At 41.3% G+C, this 18,943-nt stretch overlaps 1 protein-coding gene across 1 annotated transcript in view; it reads left to right on the forward strand.

Moving 5' to 3' along the window:
• Positions 1-863: 863 nt before the first annotated feature.
• NKAIN3 (sodium/potassium transporting ATPase interacting 3) overlaps positions 864-18,943 on the forward strand; it is a 333,313-nt gene continuing 315,233 nt past the window's right edge. Inside the window, exon 1 of the mRNA XM_042869844.1 lies at positions 864-917. Within this exon, the coding sequence (XP_042725778.1) occupies positions 864-917 (54 nt within the window). The remainder of the gene's footprint in view (positions 918-18,943) is intronic.

Consider the following 18,943-nt stretch of genomic DNA (forward strand, 5'->3'; position numbering starts at 1 on the left):
AAGAGGTTCTGACACTTTATCCATCTGTAAAAAAAAAACATCTTTAAAGGAGAACGCGCGTATTTTTACCTATTTTCCTTTAGCCAAAATGTCTCAGCGATTGGGACACCGTCTTCTCTACGTCTCCCTCAGCGCCTTCTGAAGGCGGGTAGCTGCCGAACTGACCCGGCCCAGGAAGGGTTCCGAGCAGAGCCCGCTGCCTTTCCCGCCCCGTTCACACACGCGCCTCAGAAAGCAGCACCATGCCCCCAGCAGCCCCGAGCCTCTCTCCACAGCGCGGTTCCGCGCCTCAGCACCTGCACCGGGACGAGGAACCGGTCGGAGTGCCTCCCCCGCCTCGAGCTCCCTCCCTCAGTAGCCCTGAGCTCCCTCAGCTGCCACACGGGCGGGTGGCTGTAGGACAGGCTCCGCCCCGCCCGCTTCGGCCGCCCAAGTCCCGTGAACTTTCCTCGCGCGCCCGCAACAAGCCACCCCTCGCGGGCTCCGTTCCCGCTCGGAGCCGCGTGTCCGCGGGACGCCCGGAGGGGAGCAGCCCAGTCTCTTCGCAGCCCACTCCCCTCGTATCCCTCTCCCGCCCTCCGCCGCTCCCCGTCCCCGCAGCACGCCCCGCCCGGCCCGCCCCGCTCCGCACACGCCCACCCCCGGCCCCTGCCCCTTCCCCAGAGCCGGGCTGAGTCCCCGCCGCCGGCTGCGCTCCGCGGGGCCGCTGCCCCTCCGACAAAGGAGGTGGAGAAGCAGAGGCGGGAGGACGGCGAGTAGGAGGAGGGGAGGGGGACGCGGCCGCTCCGTCCGGATGCGGTGAGCCCCCGCTTCGCCCGGCAGCGCGGAGGGAAGCCGAGGAGCAGCCGCGGCGCTCCGCCACCATGGGCTGCTGCACGGGGCGCTGCACGCTCATCTTCCTCTGCTCGCTGCAGCTGGTGAGTGCGGGCACGGCTTGGGGGAGGACCAAGTTCTGCGGTGCGGGGCCGGAGCGGCTGCGGTACGGGCAGAGGGCACGGGGTGGGGGGAAGACCGTGGCCATCCTCTCTTGTTCTCTTTTTTTCACCTCCCTGAGAGCCCCCGTAACGACCTCTCCTGCACTTTGCCGGGGTTCCTTTCCTGAGCGGGTGATTGAGATGAGGAGGACGCGTCTCTCTTTGTTTACTGAAGTTGGCGTATTTGTTTCTGAGAACAGAGTTGTTACAGGAGCGAAGCGGCCCCGATTAGCGATAACCCTTCCCCCGGCTCGTTAGCCGGGCGATAACATAATGCTCTGCCTTTGGCGGTTCGTCCTTAGTCCCGACAGGATTTAAAGACATTTTTCCTGTGACTCGGAGTCATCATTTTACCACATGATCACTCCTAAGAGGAGCGCTGTGCCGCGCGTGTGGCTGCGAGGAGAGCGGTGGGGCGCGTTGGCCGCTTTCCTCCCCTCTAAATCGTTTGTGGATTTCCCCAGCTATCTCTGGCAGCACTTTGCGGTGCCCTCTGCTTAAATCCAGCACAGACGAGTATTTTGCCTGACCACCCTTCTTCGTGTCAGGGCTTTGTGCCTGTGCCGGCTGCTGTACCTCCATTGTGCTCAATGCGAGGGACGGGATGGAGCTGAGCGGTGTAGGCACTTGGGTGGTACCCAGAGGCAGGGCAGGCGTGCCATTGTGCTTGTGCTGTGAGGAGAGCTGTGCTTCTACCATTCGGTCTTTGTTTTTTCTTGTTCTGCATCAGTTTTACAGATGCTCTTATTGACTGCAGGCGAATCACTCCTGATTTACTTCAACGAGTGTGGGAGGGGAGAGAAACCCTTTTTCTTCAGATATATCCCTCCACCGGTTATGAAGGTTATAATAACTGTATTTACTATTCTGGAGAATTACTTGGAGGCTATAAAAATTGAAGTAAAGTGTGAATAGCCACCATAATCTGCAGAGAAATGCATATAAAATCTTTCAGGAAAGGATTTGTGTTTTATAAGACACCTATCAGATCATGTAACAACTTCCAAAAATGACTTTAATGTGCAGATTTTTCTACTGTACTTATCTGCTTTATAACGTTCTGCTGTCATATCTGTATCTTTCAGGCACTGATAAATGTCTGTGTGGCAAAATGCTTTCACTTTATTTCATTTTCATTTAAGGATAAGAGCTGTGCTTCAGATGCAAGGTGTAATCTGGTAGATGTGAACTTAGGGCTCAGGTGCTTCCTGTGCTCTCAGTGGTAGCAGTGTTCAATGGATGCTTGTTGAAGTTGTCACCACGGGTGGTTTTAGAGCTTTTCTAACATCTCAGAGATCACGAGTATAAAGTCTGCAAGCACAACCACATCCCCAGACATTGCTGTCATTAAGTGACACCTGTGTTACCTCGCATCCAGTTATGGGAAGGGGAAAGGCATGATGCTGGCTGTGGGCAGCAATGTTACAAAAGCTAGAGCACTTTTACTGCTCATTCCTAAGGTTTTGGGAGTACAGGTGACCTACACAACTTGAGGAAAAACTTTAGAATCATGGAACTATAGAATGGCCTTGGTTGAAAAGGACCACAATGATCATCAAGTTTCAACCCCCTGCTATGTGCAGGGTCACCAACCACCAGACCAGGCTGCCCAGAGCCACATCCAGCCTGGCCTTGAATGCCTCCAGGGATGGGGCATCCACAGCCTCCTTGGGCAACCTGTTCCAATGTGTCACCACCCTATGAGTGAAAAACTTCCTCCTAATATCTAACCTAAACCTCCCCTGTCTCAGTTTAAACCCATTCCCCTTTGTCCTATCGTTATCCACCCTTCAGGAAGAGAGATGGGCATGTGTATGTTAAAATTGTTTACCTTAGTCATATTTTTCTAATGTCAGATAAGGGTCTGTGAGCAGTTCTGCCTGAACCTTAGGATTAATCTTCAGATATCATCTGAGAAAGATGGACCTTACAAAATATGGCTGGCAACACCTTCTATAGCGTATGGACAGTCAGCCATACCATGTAGGCATACTGTAGCACACTGTGTAGGTTCTTTTTGATATAAAATGGCATGAAGTAAAAAGCTGAATTCCTGGAAATACATACATACATACTCAAGGTTTAGTTGTTGTTTGAAAGCAATATGCAGTGTGTTGTGGTCTTTGTAGCTTCTTCATTCATTGAAACTAGCTTCCGCTCTGACTTCTGTCTGGTGTGTATGTTTGTGTGCTGCTGGGATGAGGAGTTACAACAGTTACTGTGTGACACTCTAAGATACTGTGACCCTTAACAGTTACATATATAAACTTCAAGAAGATTTTGCTTGTACTTTTCAATGCCGTTTGTCTGCCAGCGATTTTGACATGAAATGAAAATAGTTTTCCATTGCTTCTTGATTCATGAAAACATGTATTGCTGATTGACAGCTTTTCCATTTCATAATACATACATCTCAATATTGAACCCAGTAATCCCACGATCATTCTGCATGTAGTCTCATACCATTTGACAGTATTCTCATTCTTCACACCCATCTGTGTGCATCCCCATCACTGTGTGTGACGTGGGATTTTGGAGATAATCACAGAGGAGGTTGGCTGGGTGGCACCAGTGCTGCAAGAGCTGCTAACAACATGCTGTCCTGAGCAGTCTCTGTACACCTCTGCAGGTTTATTCTGCTTCTGGAAGCTGGGGGAATTTTGCCTAAGAACAGTGTTGTGCCCCCTGCTTTTAAACCCTGTGATCTCTGTCACTGTTTAAAGTGAAGCATTGTGATATGCCATTTCCAAAGTTGTCAGGCTAATAACTCAGAAGTGTGTGCGTATCTTAATGACAGATTTATGCATAAAAAGATGATTAGGAGCTATGCATACGTCTGGAAAATATATCATGTGGATATATGAGTCCTTTGGATTGCAGCCATAATTCTCACTAGTGCCATCAGAAGTCACAGACGTTGGCCTCCTCTGTAGTAGAAAAATCAAAGCAGCTGCCAGGGTCGGTGTCTGTGCTTGAGTAGCCACTATGCTGGAGAAAACTGCAGTATGAAAATGCTTAAAAAATAAAGCAAATAAAAAAAAAAATTCTGGAAGGGGTAAATTGGCAAAGAATTGCAGAGACATTTAGCTGTGTGAATCCAATTGATGTTAATATGTGTCACAAAGTGGAAGCCTTCATGCTGCTTTGAAAATGTGTTTCTGAGTAACTACTATTGCAGGATAATTTTGTTTTAACATTTACAGTAAGTAGAAGTTTTTTTGCTACCTAAAAGCATAATGATAAGCATGCACAAAGAACTATAAGTAACAGAGATCGTGAATGAGATTTTCAGAATAGTGAATGGAAGACAAACAGAAGGTGCTCCGTCCCCTTTACTGCTTTGCAAATCTCATTTCATGCCTTTTTCTTTGCTGCACTGAGTTCATTGTATAGATGCTGATTTAGCAGTCTATGTTCTGCCTAGCTGTTGGCACAGAGCAGTCTATCCCCTATTTAACCTGTTACTTTCCAAATAGTTTGTGTCAACAGACCCCATGGGGAAATGATTCTCATGGAAACACAGCTTCTCTATAGCAGTGTTTTGACCAAGTCACTGTGGACTGCAGTTGGTTGTTTTAACAAACTGATTCTTTTCTGAATATTCATGATGGTGATTGCAATTAACATTAATTATAGCAATGCAGGCAAATCCTTACCCTTGGAGCTGAGACTGTAAATTACTCTAAATTAGACTAAATGTAACATTTCACTATTTTTTTACTATAAATAGTGGAATTTTATTTATGTGAGGAAGTGCACAGATTTTCATCTCGTTTGAAAATGATTTATAAAGCTACAAACTAACTTCTATTAATATGCCTCTTCACTATCTTACAGTTAGGCTGTCTGTGCTTGTATATTAGAGCCGACAGCAGTTAGTTAACAGCTCCCAGATTCAAGAGATTTGATAAATTGAGAAGGTAAAATCTCTGAACCGATAAATTGTAGCATCTTTTTATGTTGGTAAAAGAATCACTGGCCCATTGATCTGGAGATGAAGCATCTGTCCACTGGTAAAGACGCAATGTGAGGGAGCAAGCACAGCACAAACAGGGATGAGGTAAATTGGGATTTTAGCCTTGAACAGTATGCTGTTTGTGGGATGGTTTCCTGCTGAGAAAACTGATGGGGGGAACAGTGTTTTGCTCAAGTAACTCAAACAACATTTCCAAATCATGTAACAGTTGCTGGTGGCTGTGCCTAAGAGCCTGATACGCTTGTTTTGCAGGTGTGTGAATGCCCTTACTGTTAACATTAGAAGTAATAGGCTGTGTCCAGGCTACTGCTTGAGTTACATCTTAGTAAGCTGAAATCCAATGTATTAGGTTGTATCTTTTTTTTCAAGATCTCCATCAACAGGAATAGAAGAGTAACAACTAGCAGTAAATGTTTTTCACTTTGTTTTCTGGTTTTATACAATTGTTGTATAATAATAATTGTTATTATGCATTTTTAGTGCATCAGCATTGCACGTGTAACTGCTCCACTCACCAGCAATTCAACCTCAGCAGTGAAATTCCCTTCTTGTAAAGCTGTGTGCCATACTTCTTTCAGTTCAGTCATCCAAAGTTGGGAATTCAGGACTTCAGGAACTCTGGTCTTGCAGAGCTGTCTGAAAGTTGTGAACTGGTGAGTCTGCTACAGAAGCCATGCCACAGTTCCTTTGGTTTTGGCTTTATTCACCACAGCAGGCTACTTTCCTGCAGTTACTTGCTGCTCCGTGATTGACAGTCTACTGTCATATAGAAATATAAAGGATATCTTCCACAGTGTTGAAGTGAAAGATTTAAGGTTTTATTGATCATAATGGAAGTTAATCCAGTGAAAGTTGTTCATTACATTAGATCTTCTTCTTGTCTATAAGATCAGTAGGTTTTGGAAATATTTATTTTATGGATATTGGAAGATGGAGTTCATCTGCTACATTCTGCCGCTACAAGATTTTTAAGACTGATTGTGTTTTTGAAAATCACTGAAATTCAGAAGAGTATCACAGTTGGATTCAAACAGGGTTTGAGTAGTTCTTGCAGGACTTCAATGCAGAATAGTTTTATGCTTATAGATCAAATGAGATGGACTGCAACAAAATTGGTTGGGTGGTGTTAAAATCTTGCTGTGTTTGTTGAGGTCTTAATCTGAAATAGAAACTTGTATGACTAGATAATTTTAAGTCATGTTTTTCAGAATGTATGTTCTTTACATGCATCTTGGACATAGAAAGTAAATCCTTTCAGTCTGGGGACCAATCTGTTAAGTTGGTAGTAAGTAATCAAACCACAATTCTTTTATTTTTCAGGAAAAGGTTTTGTATTTTAGTTTCTCTGTGATATCCAATTTATTCTCGCGTACAGATAAAAGAATTTAATTGATTAGGTGAGCAAAGAATTCAACCAGTCACACAGGTGACCGGCCGTGGTATTGCACAAGAAAAGTGAGTGGAGGTTCTATACTTCACTTGAGTAGGACCGGTATCCATTCATACATTCAGTACAGATACTGGTAAGATAGTCTCTTATTAGATTTGAGCAGTGGAAGGAGAGATATCATATCCAGGAGGAAATTCTGATCAAATATAAGGGGAAAAGAAGTCACAGTGAGAACAGTCTCTGGAGCACGTTTTTCAGGAATGCTGATGATTCTCCACCATTGACTAGTTTTGAATATAGCTCTGAAAAAATTGTTCTAACTCTGAAGTGTATCTGATGTGTTGGGCCCTGCCATAAGTAAGGGTTTTACCATGTAACTTTAGATTATCTCATGACTATGAAGTTTTGCCAAAGCATAACAAATAGAGGCATTCAAGCCTCTACTTGGAGGATATTTAAAATACACAGTAATACAGGCTGTTTTGAGATAATTGGCTTCTTCTTAATTCGTCGTGGGCATAATACTGTGGAAATAGGCTTGAAAAGGCAATAGCCATTCTAGTATTCAGTTGAATCTCTGAATACCCCAATTCAGTGTTAAATTAAATGACAAGTACCTATGATGACCTTGTTATTTATAATTTCAGAAAGAATATTTCTGTGATACGATATAGTATGTCAGATCTTTTGAGCTTAGAAGCAAAATATATTTTATCCATTCAGTCCTGTAATTAATCACTAAGCAAGACTGCTGACATTTTGGGTCAGAGAGCCTGTTATTTTCATCTGTAAGGGGAAATGAACTACATATTTTTGGTTATAGATGAGTAATACAAAGAAGCAGTAATGACTGACTGTGTGATTCAAGAGACTGATAATATGATACAGAGTTTTTCACCTCTAGGTCATGTTTTGAAATTCTCTGCAAGTCAAATAAGGGCAGAAGTCATTATGGCTTATATGAGATGTTGGCAGTCTTGATATTGTGTCAATATAGAAATATCATTCTCACATGAATCCTAATTTTCACTTATTGAGGATTTATTAGGAGGATCAAGGAGGTGGCCATGGATTTTGAAGGCCAAAGTGATTTTTTTTTTTTTTTTTTTTTTTTTTTTTCCTGTATTTTCTTTAGGTCATAATTTGAGTGGTGCAAGCAAGACAGAGTAATGAAGTTTGCAATGCCTTTGCTAGTACTGGAAGTGGTATCCTAGTTTGGGATGCAAGCACAAGGAGGCATTTATAAACTTGGTGTCACACTAAATCAAAATGAAAAATAACGTTTAAAAAACTTGCATTGATTTTTATGTGAATTTCATCTGTTTCATGGATCAGGAAGAGAATATTTCTTTTTATTTAGTATGTTTTGCCTTAAAAATAAAATTCAGCAATAGCAAGTGGAATATTTCTCACTTTGACACTTGAAGGCACTTGTATTAATCTAAAATGAAACAGTTTTCTCCTCATCTATCATATAATGATAGAGTGGCTTGGATTGGAAGGGACCTTGAGGATCATCAAGTTCTAACTATTCTGCCATATGCAGGGTTGCCAACCTCCAGATCTGGTACTAGACCAGGCTGCTCAGGGCCCCATCCAACTTGGCCTTGAACGCCTCCAGGGACATCCACAACCTCTCTGGGCAGTCTGTGCCAGCACCTTACCACCCTCTCAGTGAAAAACTTCTCACTGACATCCAATCTAAACCTTCCCTACTTTAGTTTAAAACCATTTTCCCTTATCTCTATCTACCCATGTAAAAGTTTATTTCCCTCCTGTTTGTAATCTCCATTTAAATATTGGAAGGCCACAGTGAGATCTCACTTCAGTCTTCTCCAGAATGAACAAGCCCAGCTCCTTCAGCCTGTCTTCACAGGAGAGGTGTGCCAACCATCTGATCATCTTCATGGCCTTTCTTTGGGCCCTCTCTTAAAGCTCTCCATCTTTCTATGTTGGGAGCTCAGGCCTGGATGCAGTACTCCAGATTGGGCTTGACAAGGGCAGAATAGAGAGGGACAATCCTTTCCCTTTCTCTGCTGGTAACCCCTCTTCTGATGCAGCCCACGATACTGTTGGCCTTCTGGGGTGTGTGTACTGCTGACTCATGTTTTTTTCCTCAACAAGAGCCTTTACGTCCTTTTCAGCAGTGCTGCTCTCAAGGAGTTCTTCTCCCAGTCTGTATAGATATATCTGACCCAAGTGCAAAACTTTGCACTGCTTTGTTGAGCCTCATCAGGTTCACATGGGCCCACCTTTCAAGTTTATCAAGGTCCCATTGTATGGCATCCCTTCCTTCTGCTGTGTCAACTGCACCACTCAGTTTGGTGTCGTTAGGAAACTTGCTAAGGATGCACTCAATCCCATCATCTATGTCACTGATAAAGATGTTGTAGCTTACCTGTCCCAAGACAGACACCACTCCTCACCAGCCTCCACCTGGACAAAGAACCATTGACCACAGCTCTCTGGCTGTGACCTTCCAACCAATTCCTTATCCACTGAATACTCCACTCTTCAATTTAGAGATGAGTATGATGGGGGACCACGTCAGAGACCTTGCAGAAGTTTGGGTAGATTACATCAGTTTGTTTTCCCTTTGTGTACTGATGCTGTCACTCCTTCACAGAAGGCCACCAGATTGATCAAGCATGACATTCTCTTGGTGAAGCCATGCTGACTGTCTCATCGCCTGCTCATCCCTCGTGTGCCCTAACGTGTCTTCTAGGAGGATCTGTTCCATGATCTTCCCAAGCACAGAGGTGAGGCTCGCTGGCCTGAAGTTCCCTGGATCTTCCTTCCTGCGTTTCCTGTTAACGGGAATGATGTTTCCTCTTTTCCAGTCAGCAGGGACTTCACTTACAGCCAGGACTTTTCAAATATGATGTTGAGTGGCCCAACAGCCACATCAGCCAGCCTCCTTAGAACCCTGAGATGCATGCTTTTGGTCTCATAGACCTATACGGATCCGGTCTCATGAGGAGAGATCTTGGACTTGCTCTCACCTTCCAGTGGGGGGAGTTTGCTCCCCTAGTTCATTGAGATGTGAGAATTCTGGCTGACAGTGAAGGCTGAGGCAAAGAACTCAGTGAGTACCTCAGCCTTCTCTGTATTTGTTGTAGTCAGTTCTAAGTAAGAACAGTTAACGTGAATCTTCCTAAAGGGTGTGCCAGTAGGTTTTTGATGGTACGCTGTTACACTCGGCGAGACTTGCTGTTCCCTGACAGAGCAGTGCCAACAGATTTATTTTATTATCATTATTTTTCTAAATGTGTGACCAGTGAAACCTCGGTGATCTCACCTTTGTCTGTGCTTTGTCTGTGCCTTTAGCAGGTCTGTAAGCTGGATTTAATCACTGTCCTCTAATCTTAGGAACATACAGAGTGCTTAAGATCCTGGTAATAAAAATGTAGTAAAAGGTTTTAGTCTTTTTATTTTTTACTGTGCTTTCTTACCATCTTGTATTTCTTCAAATACTGTCATAACTTGCATGTAATCCCAGCTCAGATGGATTTTTTTAATGCTGTGGTGATCTGGGACTTGTTCTTACAAGTTGCTGAATGCCCTCCAGCTCTCATTAAAATCTCTGAAAGTCATTCTTGTACATATTGGCTCTTCATAATGATAAGTTCAAGCAAAAGCAGCAGCAAACCCCTTCCAACTATCAAGTGCCAGCAATGCAGTAAAATGAGAGTAAAAAGAAAAGTTTTCTGCTTAATAAAATAAATGGTCTCATCCAGAAAATTATCCCGTCTTGAAGTTAACACCAAGAATAGTAAAATGGAAAATTTTGATTAGAAAGTGAAAACGACTATTGGTGTTGAGTGTGACTCTTTTTGAACACCTGCAGGATTTTTTATTTTATTAGTACCAAATTTTTAGCTGAGAGTGAGTATAAACATATATAAAGAACATACGTTTGAGAATGAGCCAAATAAAACTTCCCTAAGAAGAGTTCTGACACACACCAAAGAAGCTACAGATAAAGGAAAGGAGGAAGAATTACTGGGAGATGAACCATGAACAGAAAGATCCTAATATGATTTTATGGTGAGGGACATGGTGGTTACAGGGTAAGAATTGTAGGAAAGTTCATCATAAAGAAGGTGAGACGTTAGAGCACTCATCTGTGCACAGATTAAAGTTAACTGTGCGTGTGGGAGGAATTCTTTTCCATGGTTTCACCAAAACCAAGATCTTAAGAAAATAACTTTTATCTAACATGCATCGAGGTGGTTGTGTTTAGATTCTAACTGGAACAGAAACCTTGCTGCTCCTACAGATTGTCTGAATAATTTACATCATAAAAACCTCAAAAGCCTCTCTGTCCTCTAATGCAGATAAAGAGATTCTGCTCAGAGAACTGAAGGACGGTCTACTCACGATCCCTACAGGTGCTGAAGATGATTTAATCAGTCTATAATCAGTCAGCCGTACATTTTTAAAGTACCTGTTTCTGTGTATCCATTAATGTGCATTTTCAGAATGCACTTAAAAATCTCCGTGTTTGGAAGCAATTCTGTGTGTTTTCAGTTGATTCTTACGTTGGTGAAAGTTGATGATTTGTGCTCAGCTTTCTTCTGATAAACTGTTTCTGTTCTCATCAACATAAAATGTTCCAGTGCTAAGCTGTAAAATGATAATACTACTTCCATTCTGCCTTAGAGCCTGCTCTTTTTATCGAGCAAGACGACTGGTTCTTAGCTCTCCTCCCAGCAACTTCAGAGCAAGTTCCAAGCTTTAATTTTTGCCAGCTTTATTAAAGTAGAATTCAGATGCTGTTCATCTCAGCCTCAGACCAATGGGTTACATTGATCCAGTAAAGATTTGGATTGAGGTTCTCCTCATCCTGAAAATATCCTTCACTACTGTAGTTATATCCCATAACCGTACCCTTAGCTAAAAATACGGAGTCATTCTAGAGAATTGGAAGCGTCTAAGGTGTTAGCAGTTGCAAACAACAGATGGAATTGCTCACTTAAAAAAAAATAAAATAATAATAATGTTGCGTAGCATACCGTCGTAGACAAGAATAAATCTCCTGTTTGGAGGATCCAAACGTGTATTTCTCTAACTTCTCTTCCACCAGTAGAAAAAGTAAATATGTGCAGAAATGATCTGGTACTGTGATCCATTCCCTCTGACTTGTAGAAAAAACTAGCATGAGGTTGTTATCTGAGTGAATCACATCCATACAACATGAATAGGATTTCGTTTAATCTAAACCACTGGTAGTTGTGTGATTGACACAAGGTGAAGAGCCACAGCATTAGAAAAAGGGGTGGTTAGTTTAGAGAAGGCGGCAGTGTGAACAATGGATTAAGGAGTGTTATGTAGTAACTGAGCTAGCAGTGTAATTTACTGCAATGTTGAATGCAGAGAATTTGCGATGGGAGCACTAGAATGCAAGAAGTCCTTCCCAGTCCCTATTTATGATAGCAGATTAGACATATGATTTGACATAGCCAAAATCCAAACTTCATTCAAATATCACAAAAGAGTTTAAATGTATTGAAGTATTATAGATGCCTTGAATGGCTTGGTGGTATTTCTAATGTATAATATAACCACAGTGGTTTGATGAAAGACAAAGCTGACGAAAAGTAATGACAATGCCACAGTTGATTTAAATGGGATTAATGTGATAATGTCCTTCATTTCTCTAAATGCTTTTTTTTTTTTTTTTTTTTTTTGCTATTAGTTAAATAGATGTAGTCAAGACTGTGGAATCATAGAATGGCTTGGGTTGGAAGGGTTACTAAGTTCCAATCACTCTGCCACAGGCAGGATTGCCAACTGCTAGATCAAGTACTAGATCAGATTGCCCAGGTCCCCATCCAATCGTGCCTTAAAGATAAATGTGTTCAGCTTTTAATTATTGCCTGTTAGGCTGTACACCTGTAATCAACTGACTGTGTACCAACCTACTTATCATAGCTACGTGCACCTTGTTGGTTGTTCTGTTGTGGGACAAGGATGGGGCAGCCACAAAAACCTGTGCATACCCTCATCTGCTGAATTTTCTTATATGCCCTGGCTTCTTCTTCTTTTTTAAAGTTTATTGGATGATGGATAGAGAACAATGCTACCTGTAGCCTCTTTTAGTCATATTTAACAAGCTTGTATTACTTAGAGTGTGGGAAAGAGTGATATGAAATAGTTTCATTGTTTCTTTGTATCTGCAAAAAGTTCCAGCTTTCAGAGGTCAGCCAATATGAGATATTTATTTGCATTGAAAGGTGATGAACAGTTTGGCAAAAGACTGTTCAGATTAATCCAAGGTCTCGCTGAGTAACAGAGATTCTGTTCCATGTGAATCTCAGTTTTCTGTGAGATTTGGGTTTCTAAGCCAACATGCAGTTTGTGCACATGCCAGATGTGCCGCAGTGCTCTGGTTCTGGTAAGGTTTCACCCTGTTCATCCATCTGGTTGAGAAGTGGAAGTAGAATGTTCCAAGTCCAGTAATGGGTTAGCACCTTTAAAAATCATGAGAAGCACAATGAAGCTGAGGTTGCCTCAAGATTAGGATGTGTGTCTATTGCCTCTGGATTAGGATATGTGTCTAAGATACACTTTGCCTAAAATACACACAAACCAAAATAGGTAGTGAGCTAGAAATGGAAACAGGCAAATGTCAAACAATTTGCTTTAGTCCTTACAGAAAGTCTCTCATGTCCTAGTTCCTACTGTTTTTCTACTTGGTGTTTGCTCATATTTCTGCATACAGTTGCTTTCTGCATTGGCCACAAGTGGCTATAAATGTATTAACATTTTAATAGGAAAATTTGGTATATTTTGGTGCGCACATACTTTGGAGAATGCATTTCTTTTTAATCGCATGCAGTTTGCAAAGTAGTTTAGAACTGCTAAAATTCACTACAAGGGCAAAAACATCTACAGATTCTCTTTTGGAAAGATTATTTCTAAGGGTTGACAGATTTGAGTCCTTGAATTTGCTCTTGAAGGATGAGACATGCAGATACCTACACCTGTACCAACTGCACGTTTAGCTGGAGAGTCTGCTTGATGGTCTCACTCCTGGACACGGGCTGTTAAGAAAGTCAAGAATCAGGATCTTAAAGTATTCTGGAGATCAAGGAAATAAGCAGATCTCCCCAAAAATTCTGTAACTGACACCTGCATATGGAGAAAGGGCAATTGTGAGGAAGGGAAAAGTTTTATTTTATTTTTTGCTGCTAGATTTGAGCACTGTTCAGTTTGCACAAGAACTAGGAATTCACAGTTTTCTCAGTCTATTACCTTTGTCAACTAATCTGCTTAATTGAATTTTTGTAGCTGGAATTGGCTAAAATATTATAGCATATTAATTGCAAGGGGAAGAAGAAACGTTAATCACCTGTGTGGTAAACCTTGACTTTTGCACATACTGTTTTCTCTGAATGATAAAAGCACGTCTGATGATGGATCACAACTCTGCAGGTAGAAGGGTGATTTTCAAAGCAGCCCATTCAAGATCAATTCCCTTCCTCTAAAAACAAAGCAATATATAACGTTGGTGTTTAAGGGATAATTACTTTGTCTTTGAAGGACATAAACTATCAGGCACCTCCCAGACTGATTTTGCCAAGTAAGGAGCACCTTCTTCACTAGAGTGAGCAACATTATCTCCTGCTGAGAGTAGCAGGAACTATGGATGCTGACTGCTTTTCACTCCAGCATTGCTAATGTGGGGGACCCCAGTTGTAACCGAGGCAGCTGTGCCATTGGTTGGGCTTTACGACAGGCACTATTAGAGAGTGCCATTAGATGAAGTCATTGAGCCATTAGGAAGCCTGCAAAAATTAGTAGACTCTTGTAATCTAAACAGCATTGTGGTTAAGTATATGCCCACTGGACATCCTCAAGGGAAGATTTCTTTCACACATACTGACTCTGTCAGTGTTACCAGCCAGCATTTCACTAGCATGAGATTTAAGCTTTGTAACATTTCATGGATCCCTACATCATGCTGAGCTGTGCTGGTCATCTATTATTAACACGATGGCATTTTTTGCTAGACTAGAAGTATCTTCTTATCCACTTTCTTATAACATCTTCCATTACTTTAAAATGCTTTCAAGGTCTCTTTTACTCGCATTTTATTAGTCAGGAACAAAGGCTTTTCAGATTTCAGAAGCTAATATATGCTGATATCTGTATAAGCAAGCAAATACCTCAGATTTTGAGGTCATTTTATTATTTAATGATGTCTTCAAGCCTCATACACAGTCTTTATAAAATACCTCTCTGTGTCCTGTGTACCTCTGTGTACCTATCTGAATGCTTATTAACATGCAGTTATAATTTTGCATTAGAAATTCTGGCTCTGTGTGGCAAAATGAGACCTTCTTTGGTTGCCATCAATAATTATTCTTTTGAACATACACAGAATTTAAAGAACTTAGAAGAAGTTGGAGGCAACATTGTGCTTGCTTACACAAATTGATGGAGACAGTTGCATGTTCATTCTGCTTTAAAATGGCCAGAGGCAAGGCAGTTTGCATCTGGGAACCATGGAGTTAGCTTGGTGTGGTGTCATGGTCAATAACCCTGCAGAGAGTAACATAGCTCAGGCACAGGGCTGTGCTAATGCATCCACAGAGCTTCTGTGTGAAGCCTGGACTGACTGGATTACAGTCAGAGCAATCAGAACCGCTGTGGTAGAGAGATGCATCTCAGTAAAATTAATGCTGTTAAATATGTGTTCTCTCTCTTATCTAAACAGTTGTTATTACATGAGTTTTTAGCTATTAACATTGAAGTGTTTTATGTTAATTCTGACTTAAAAATTGCTATCAGCAAATGAGATGTGCTAGGATGTTCTTGTCAGTGAACAACCTTAAGCAAAGGTTGGAATCCAGTGACTTCAGTCTGCCAGAATCAGGCTGAGTAAACCATCCAAATCAGAGAGCAGGAAGTTACTGATTAGCATACAGAAAAGAAAAAAACAATAAAAGAAACTTGAAGTGTATTGGAAGTGAATGGCTATACCAAATGTATTTATTTAAATCTATTGTATAGTTCCTGCAAGCAAAGAAACTTCATTTAGTCCTTATAGACTTGGTTGAAACAAAGGGGCAGGTTCTGTAGTAATGTGTGATTTGTTGCCTTTTACTGCCATAGCAGTGAGTAAAAGACCTGCTGGAGGCCATAGGGAAGCTGAGTGAAAGCCAGGAAAAAAAACCACATGACTCCCAGGCTCACAGCTGAAACACAAGATCACCGTTTGTCTAAGTTTTTCTTCTCTGGTACTTTCAAACTCTCAGAAAAATTGGACTTGAGGTCAAAGTGTTAGTACTTTTTTGTAGAACAAAGACGGATATTTTCTTTGGGAAACTTTGGTTGTCTCACGCTTATCTGTTTTTAAGCAGCAAGATAAATGGTGATAATACATCTGAACTCATCACCTGCTTTTTCTATTATTAAATTCTTCAAAACTTGTTTACTCTGGCTCTCTACCTTTTATAAGCCCATTAGTGTCAATGGAACAATGGTCATACTTGCTGAACATCAATTTCAAGAGATGACAGCTGAGTGCTTGATGGTAAGTGTCCTTCCTAATTTTATGCTTTCACAGAATCACAGAATTGTAGGGGTTGGAAGGGACCTCCAGAGATCATTGAGTCCAACCCCCCTGCCAAAGCAGGTTCCCTACAGCAGGTCACACAGGTAGGCATCCAGGCAGGTCTTGAACATCTCCAGAGAAGGAGACTCCACCACCTCCCTGGGCAGCCTGTTCCAGTGCTCCGTCACCTCACTGTAAAGAAGTTCTTGCGCACATTTGTGCGGAACTTCCTATGCTGCAGCTTATGTCCATTTCCCCTTGTCCTTTCTCCATGTACCACTGAAAAGAGACTGGCCTCACTACTATGACCTCCACACTTCAGGTATTTATGAACCTGGATCAGGTCCCCTCTCAGTCTTCTTTTCTCAAGGCTAAATAGATCCAGTTCACTCAGCCTTTCTTCATAGGAGAGATGCTCCAGGCCCTTCACCATCTTTGTGGCCCTCTGCTGCACTCTTTCCAAGAGATCCCTGTCTTTCAAATATTTTCCCTAGATTTTAGTAAAATGCTCAATAGAGTCTGACATGATAATGGTTTCCCTTGTTTAAAATACATATGTTTTAGTAGTTGCTTTATGCCACCTACTTTCATTAGAGGGTTTGTCTCTAACTACTCTGCCTCCTCCATCCTTGTCTCATTTTGGAAAGTGTGAAGATCCTAAATGCAGCAGGACCCTCAGTTATTAGCAGAAAGTAGTTGTTACGGAGAAGACAGACTAATCCTGTAACTTTTGGCCTTTCCAGAATACATTTTTATGTCTATTTTAAAGGAGTATGGAGTGATGATAGTAAGGACATTGAAGGCATGGCCAGAGATATTTTCACCATTATTTTCCTTTGTGTGTGAATATGAGAAGTAGCTATTGTTAATGATTCTACTTACAGAGAAGTGAATCTGTTGTTCAGATGAGCATTGTATGCAAGACCCATCTCAGGTGCCTGGTGTTTACACACATGAAGAGGCCTTGGGTAGACAAGAGTTACAAGAGTAACTGTTATCCAGCATTTTTCAACAGATTAGTATTTATACACGATTAAAGATTTGTTTGTCGTGAGATTGAGGTATGGCTGAGTACAACTGATCAACATTAAGGACAGTCTGCAACTCCGATTTTGTCAAGCGTACATGTCTAATTATGGATGCCCACAGTTTGTTGCTTCTCTCAGAGTTTGTAATAGTCCCCCTAGATTTGTTTCTAGACTACCACATTTACACTCAGGAAGTCAAGATTCTGTTGTTTAAAAAAAAAAAAAAGAAAAAGCTCATCATAGGAAACTAGAGGGGGTGGATGGAGGAAATTGACATTTCTTTATATCTTTGTATTTCAAAGTTTCTCTTTGATTTTTTTTCTATTAAGCAAAAGCACAGAATGCAAAAGGTATGAACCAAAACTTCTTGAGAGTCAGTCAAACGGATCTCATTTAGGTTTTTGATTCAGCCTCAAATGCCTTTTTCAGCAATTTTTTTTTTCTTTTTTTTTTTTTCTTTTCTCAGACACTTAAATATTTTGCATTTATCTCTCTTACTCTGCTGGGTAGAAACTCCCTTCTATCTGGAATTGTTGTCTCTAGACCTGTACAGAGGTGCTGGAAGGGACACGTTATAGATGCCTTTTAGCAGAGAGAAAGAGCTGTGAGCCGAACCTGCATTTCAGGGCTGGAACCAAGGCATCCCACAGCAACCATAATAAGTAGGCATTTCTAATAACACTTGAAACGTACATAACTTCAGTTCTTGTCTTAACGAGTGGTAAGAACTGAGGCAGTGGGACTGGAATGGCAAAACCTGAGCAGTGCTAATGGTGTTTTCAGACACAGGTATACTTTTCCATTTATGTAGATGAATAAACTTTTAGCTTGATTGTCCTCCTTTTGAAAAATAACAGAAATACTTCCACTGAAATTCATGGGAGAAGATTTGTTACTTTGGTTTGGACAGTGCACGTTTTCATCTGTCCTTTCTCCTTCAGAAATTATTTTTCTTTTCAAATGTGCAGGTTAAAAACTACTCTATTTCTTCATGAAGAAGTAAGGAAATTTTAGGCATTAGTTCATTTACATGGGTGTTTGATCAAGAATGTGTTCGTGCTATTGATTCTGTTTAGAGGCAAGTGGTCTTTTGTGGCTGCTCCTGATTTCGGAAATGGCCAAAAGGAATCAGGCTCAAGCTGAGAAAAAAAGTGGTAAGTATGTGCAATATTATGCTGGATGTAAACATACAATAAGGACTCTGGAATGTACTGATATTGTAGTCACACATGTTCACAGAATAACAGAATCATTAAGGTTGTGAAAGACCTTTAAGATCACCTAGTCCAACTGTCAACCCATCACCTCCATGCCCAGTAAACATTGCTTAGTCTTAGCACTACTGGTATACCGTTATTACAGGAAACCTCTTCGTACAGATGTGACATATGCCAACAGGATTTTAGTTTACAATTTTTTTTTTCTGCAGGATGTTAGGATAAACTAAGACATCTCTTGTCTACTGCTGCAGCTTTGTTCATACCACGGACTTTGCTGTCCAAGAGCAGCTGCCTGGGATGTTGAAGTTTTCCTGCCCTGAGCTAATAGAAGTACAGAGTAGTTACTGCACAACTGTGTGATGCAAAGTAGATAGTACATGCCTATGAAACAGTGAGCAACATGATATTCATCTGCTGTCAGCTCTGGTATATAAATGTGTATGAATGTGAAATCTGTCTGTGCCGATACTATTCCATGCAAATTTATGATGCAGCCCTTTTTCCCTTATAAAATCATGAATTAAAATTATGTTTTGAAGCATAGGAATCTCATTAATGGCAAGCAGAAAAATGTGTACATCCAAAGGCCTTGTTTATAGTTTTGTTATTAATTGTCAAATATGTTTGTTTTATGCATGTATTATTTTTAAAAAGTAGTTATCAAGGATTTTAATAATAATAGAAGAAAAAAGAACAGCTGAAAGTCTGAGAGACTGATAGGAAAAAGAGAAAATACAGGACATACTTTTGCATGTGATACTCTTTTTTCTGTTGCTATATCATTCCAGCCATT

The sequence above is a fragment of the Lagopus leucura genome, unplaced genomic scaffold (genome assembly GCF_019238085.1).
Source record: "Lagopus leucura isolate 7727_CA_CO unplaced genomic scaffold, USGS_WTPT01 Super-Scaffold_100002, whole genome shotgun sequence".
In the NCBI taxonomy this organism is placed as follows: domain Eukaryota; kingdom Metazoa; phylum Chordata; class Aves; order Galliformes; family Phasianidae; genus Lagopus; species Lagopus leucura.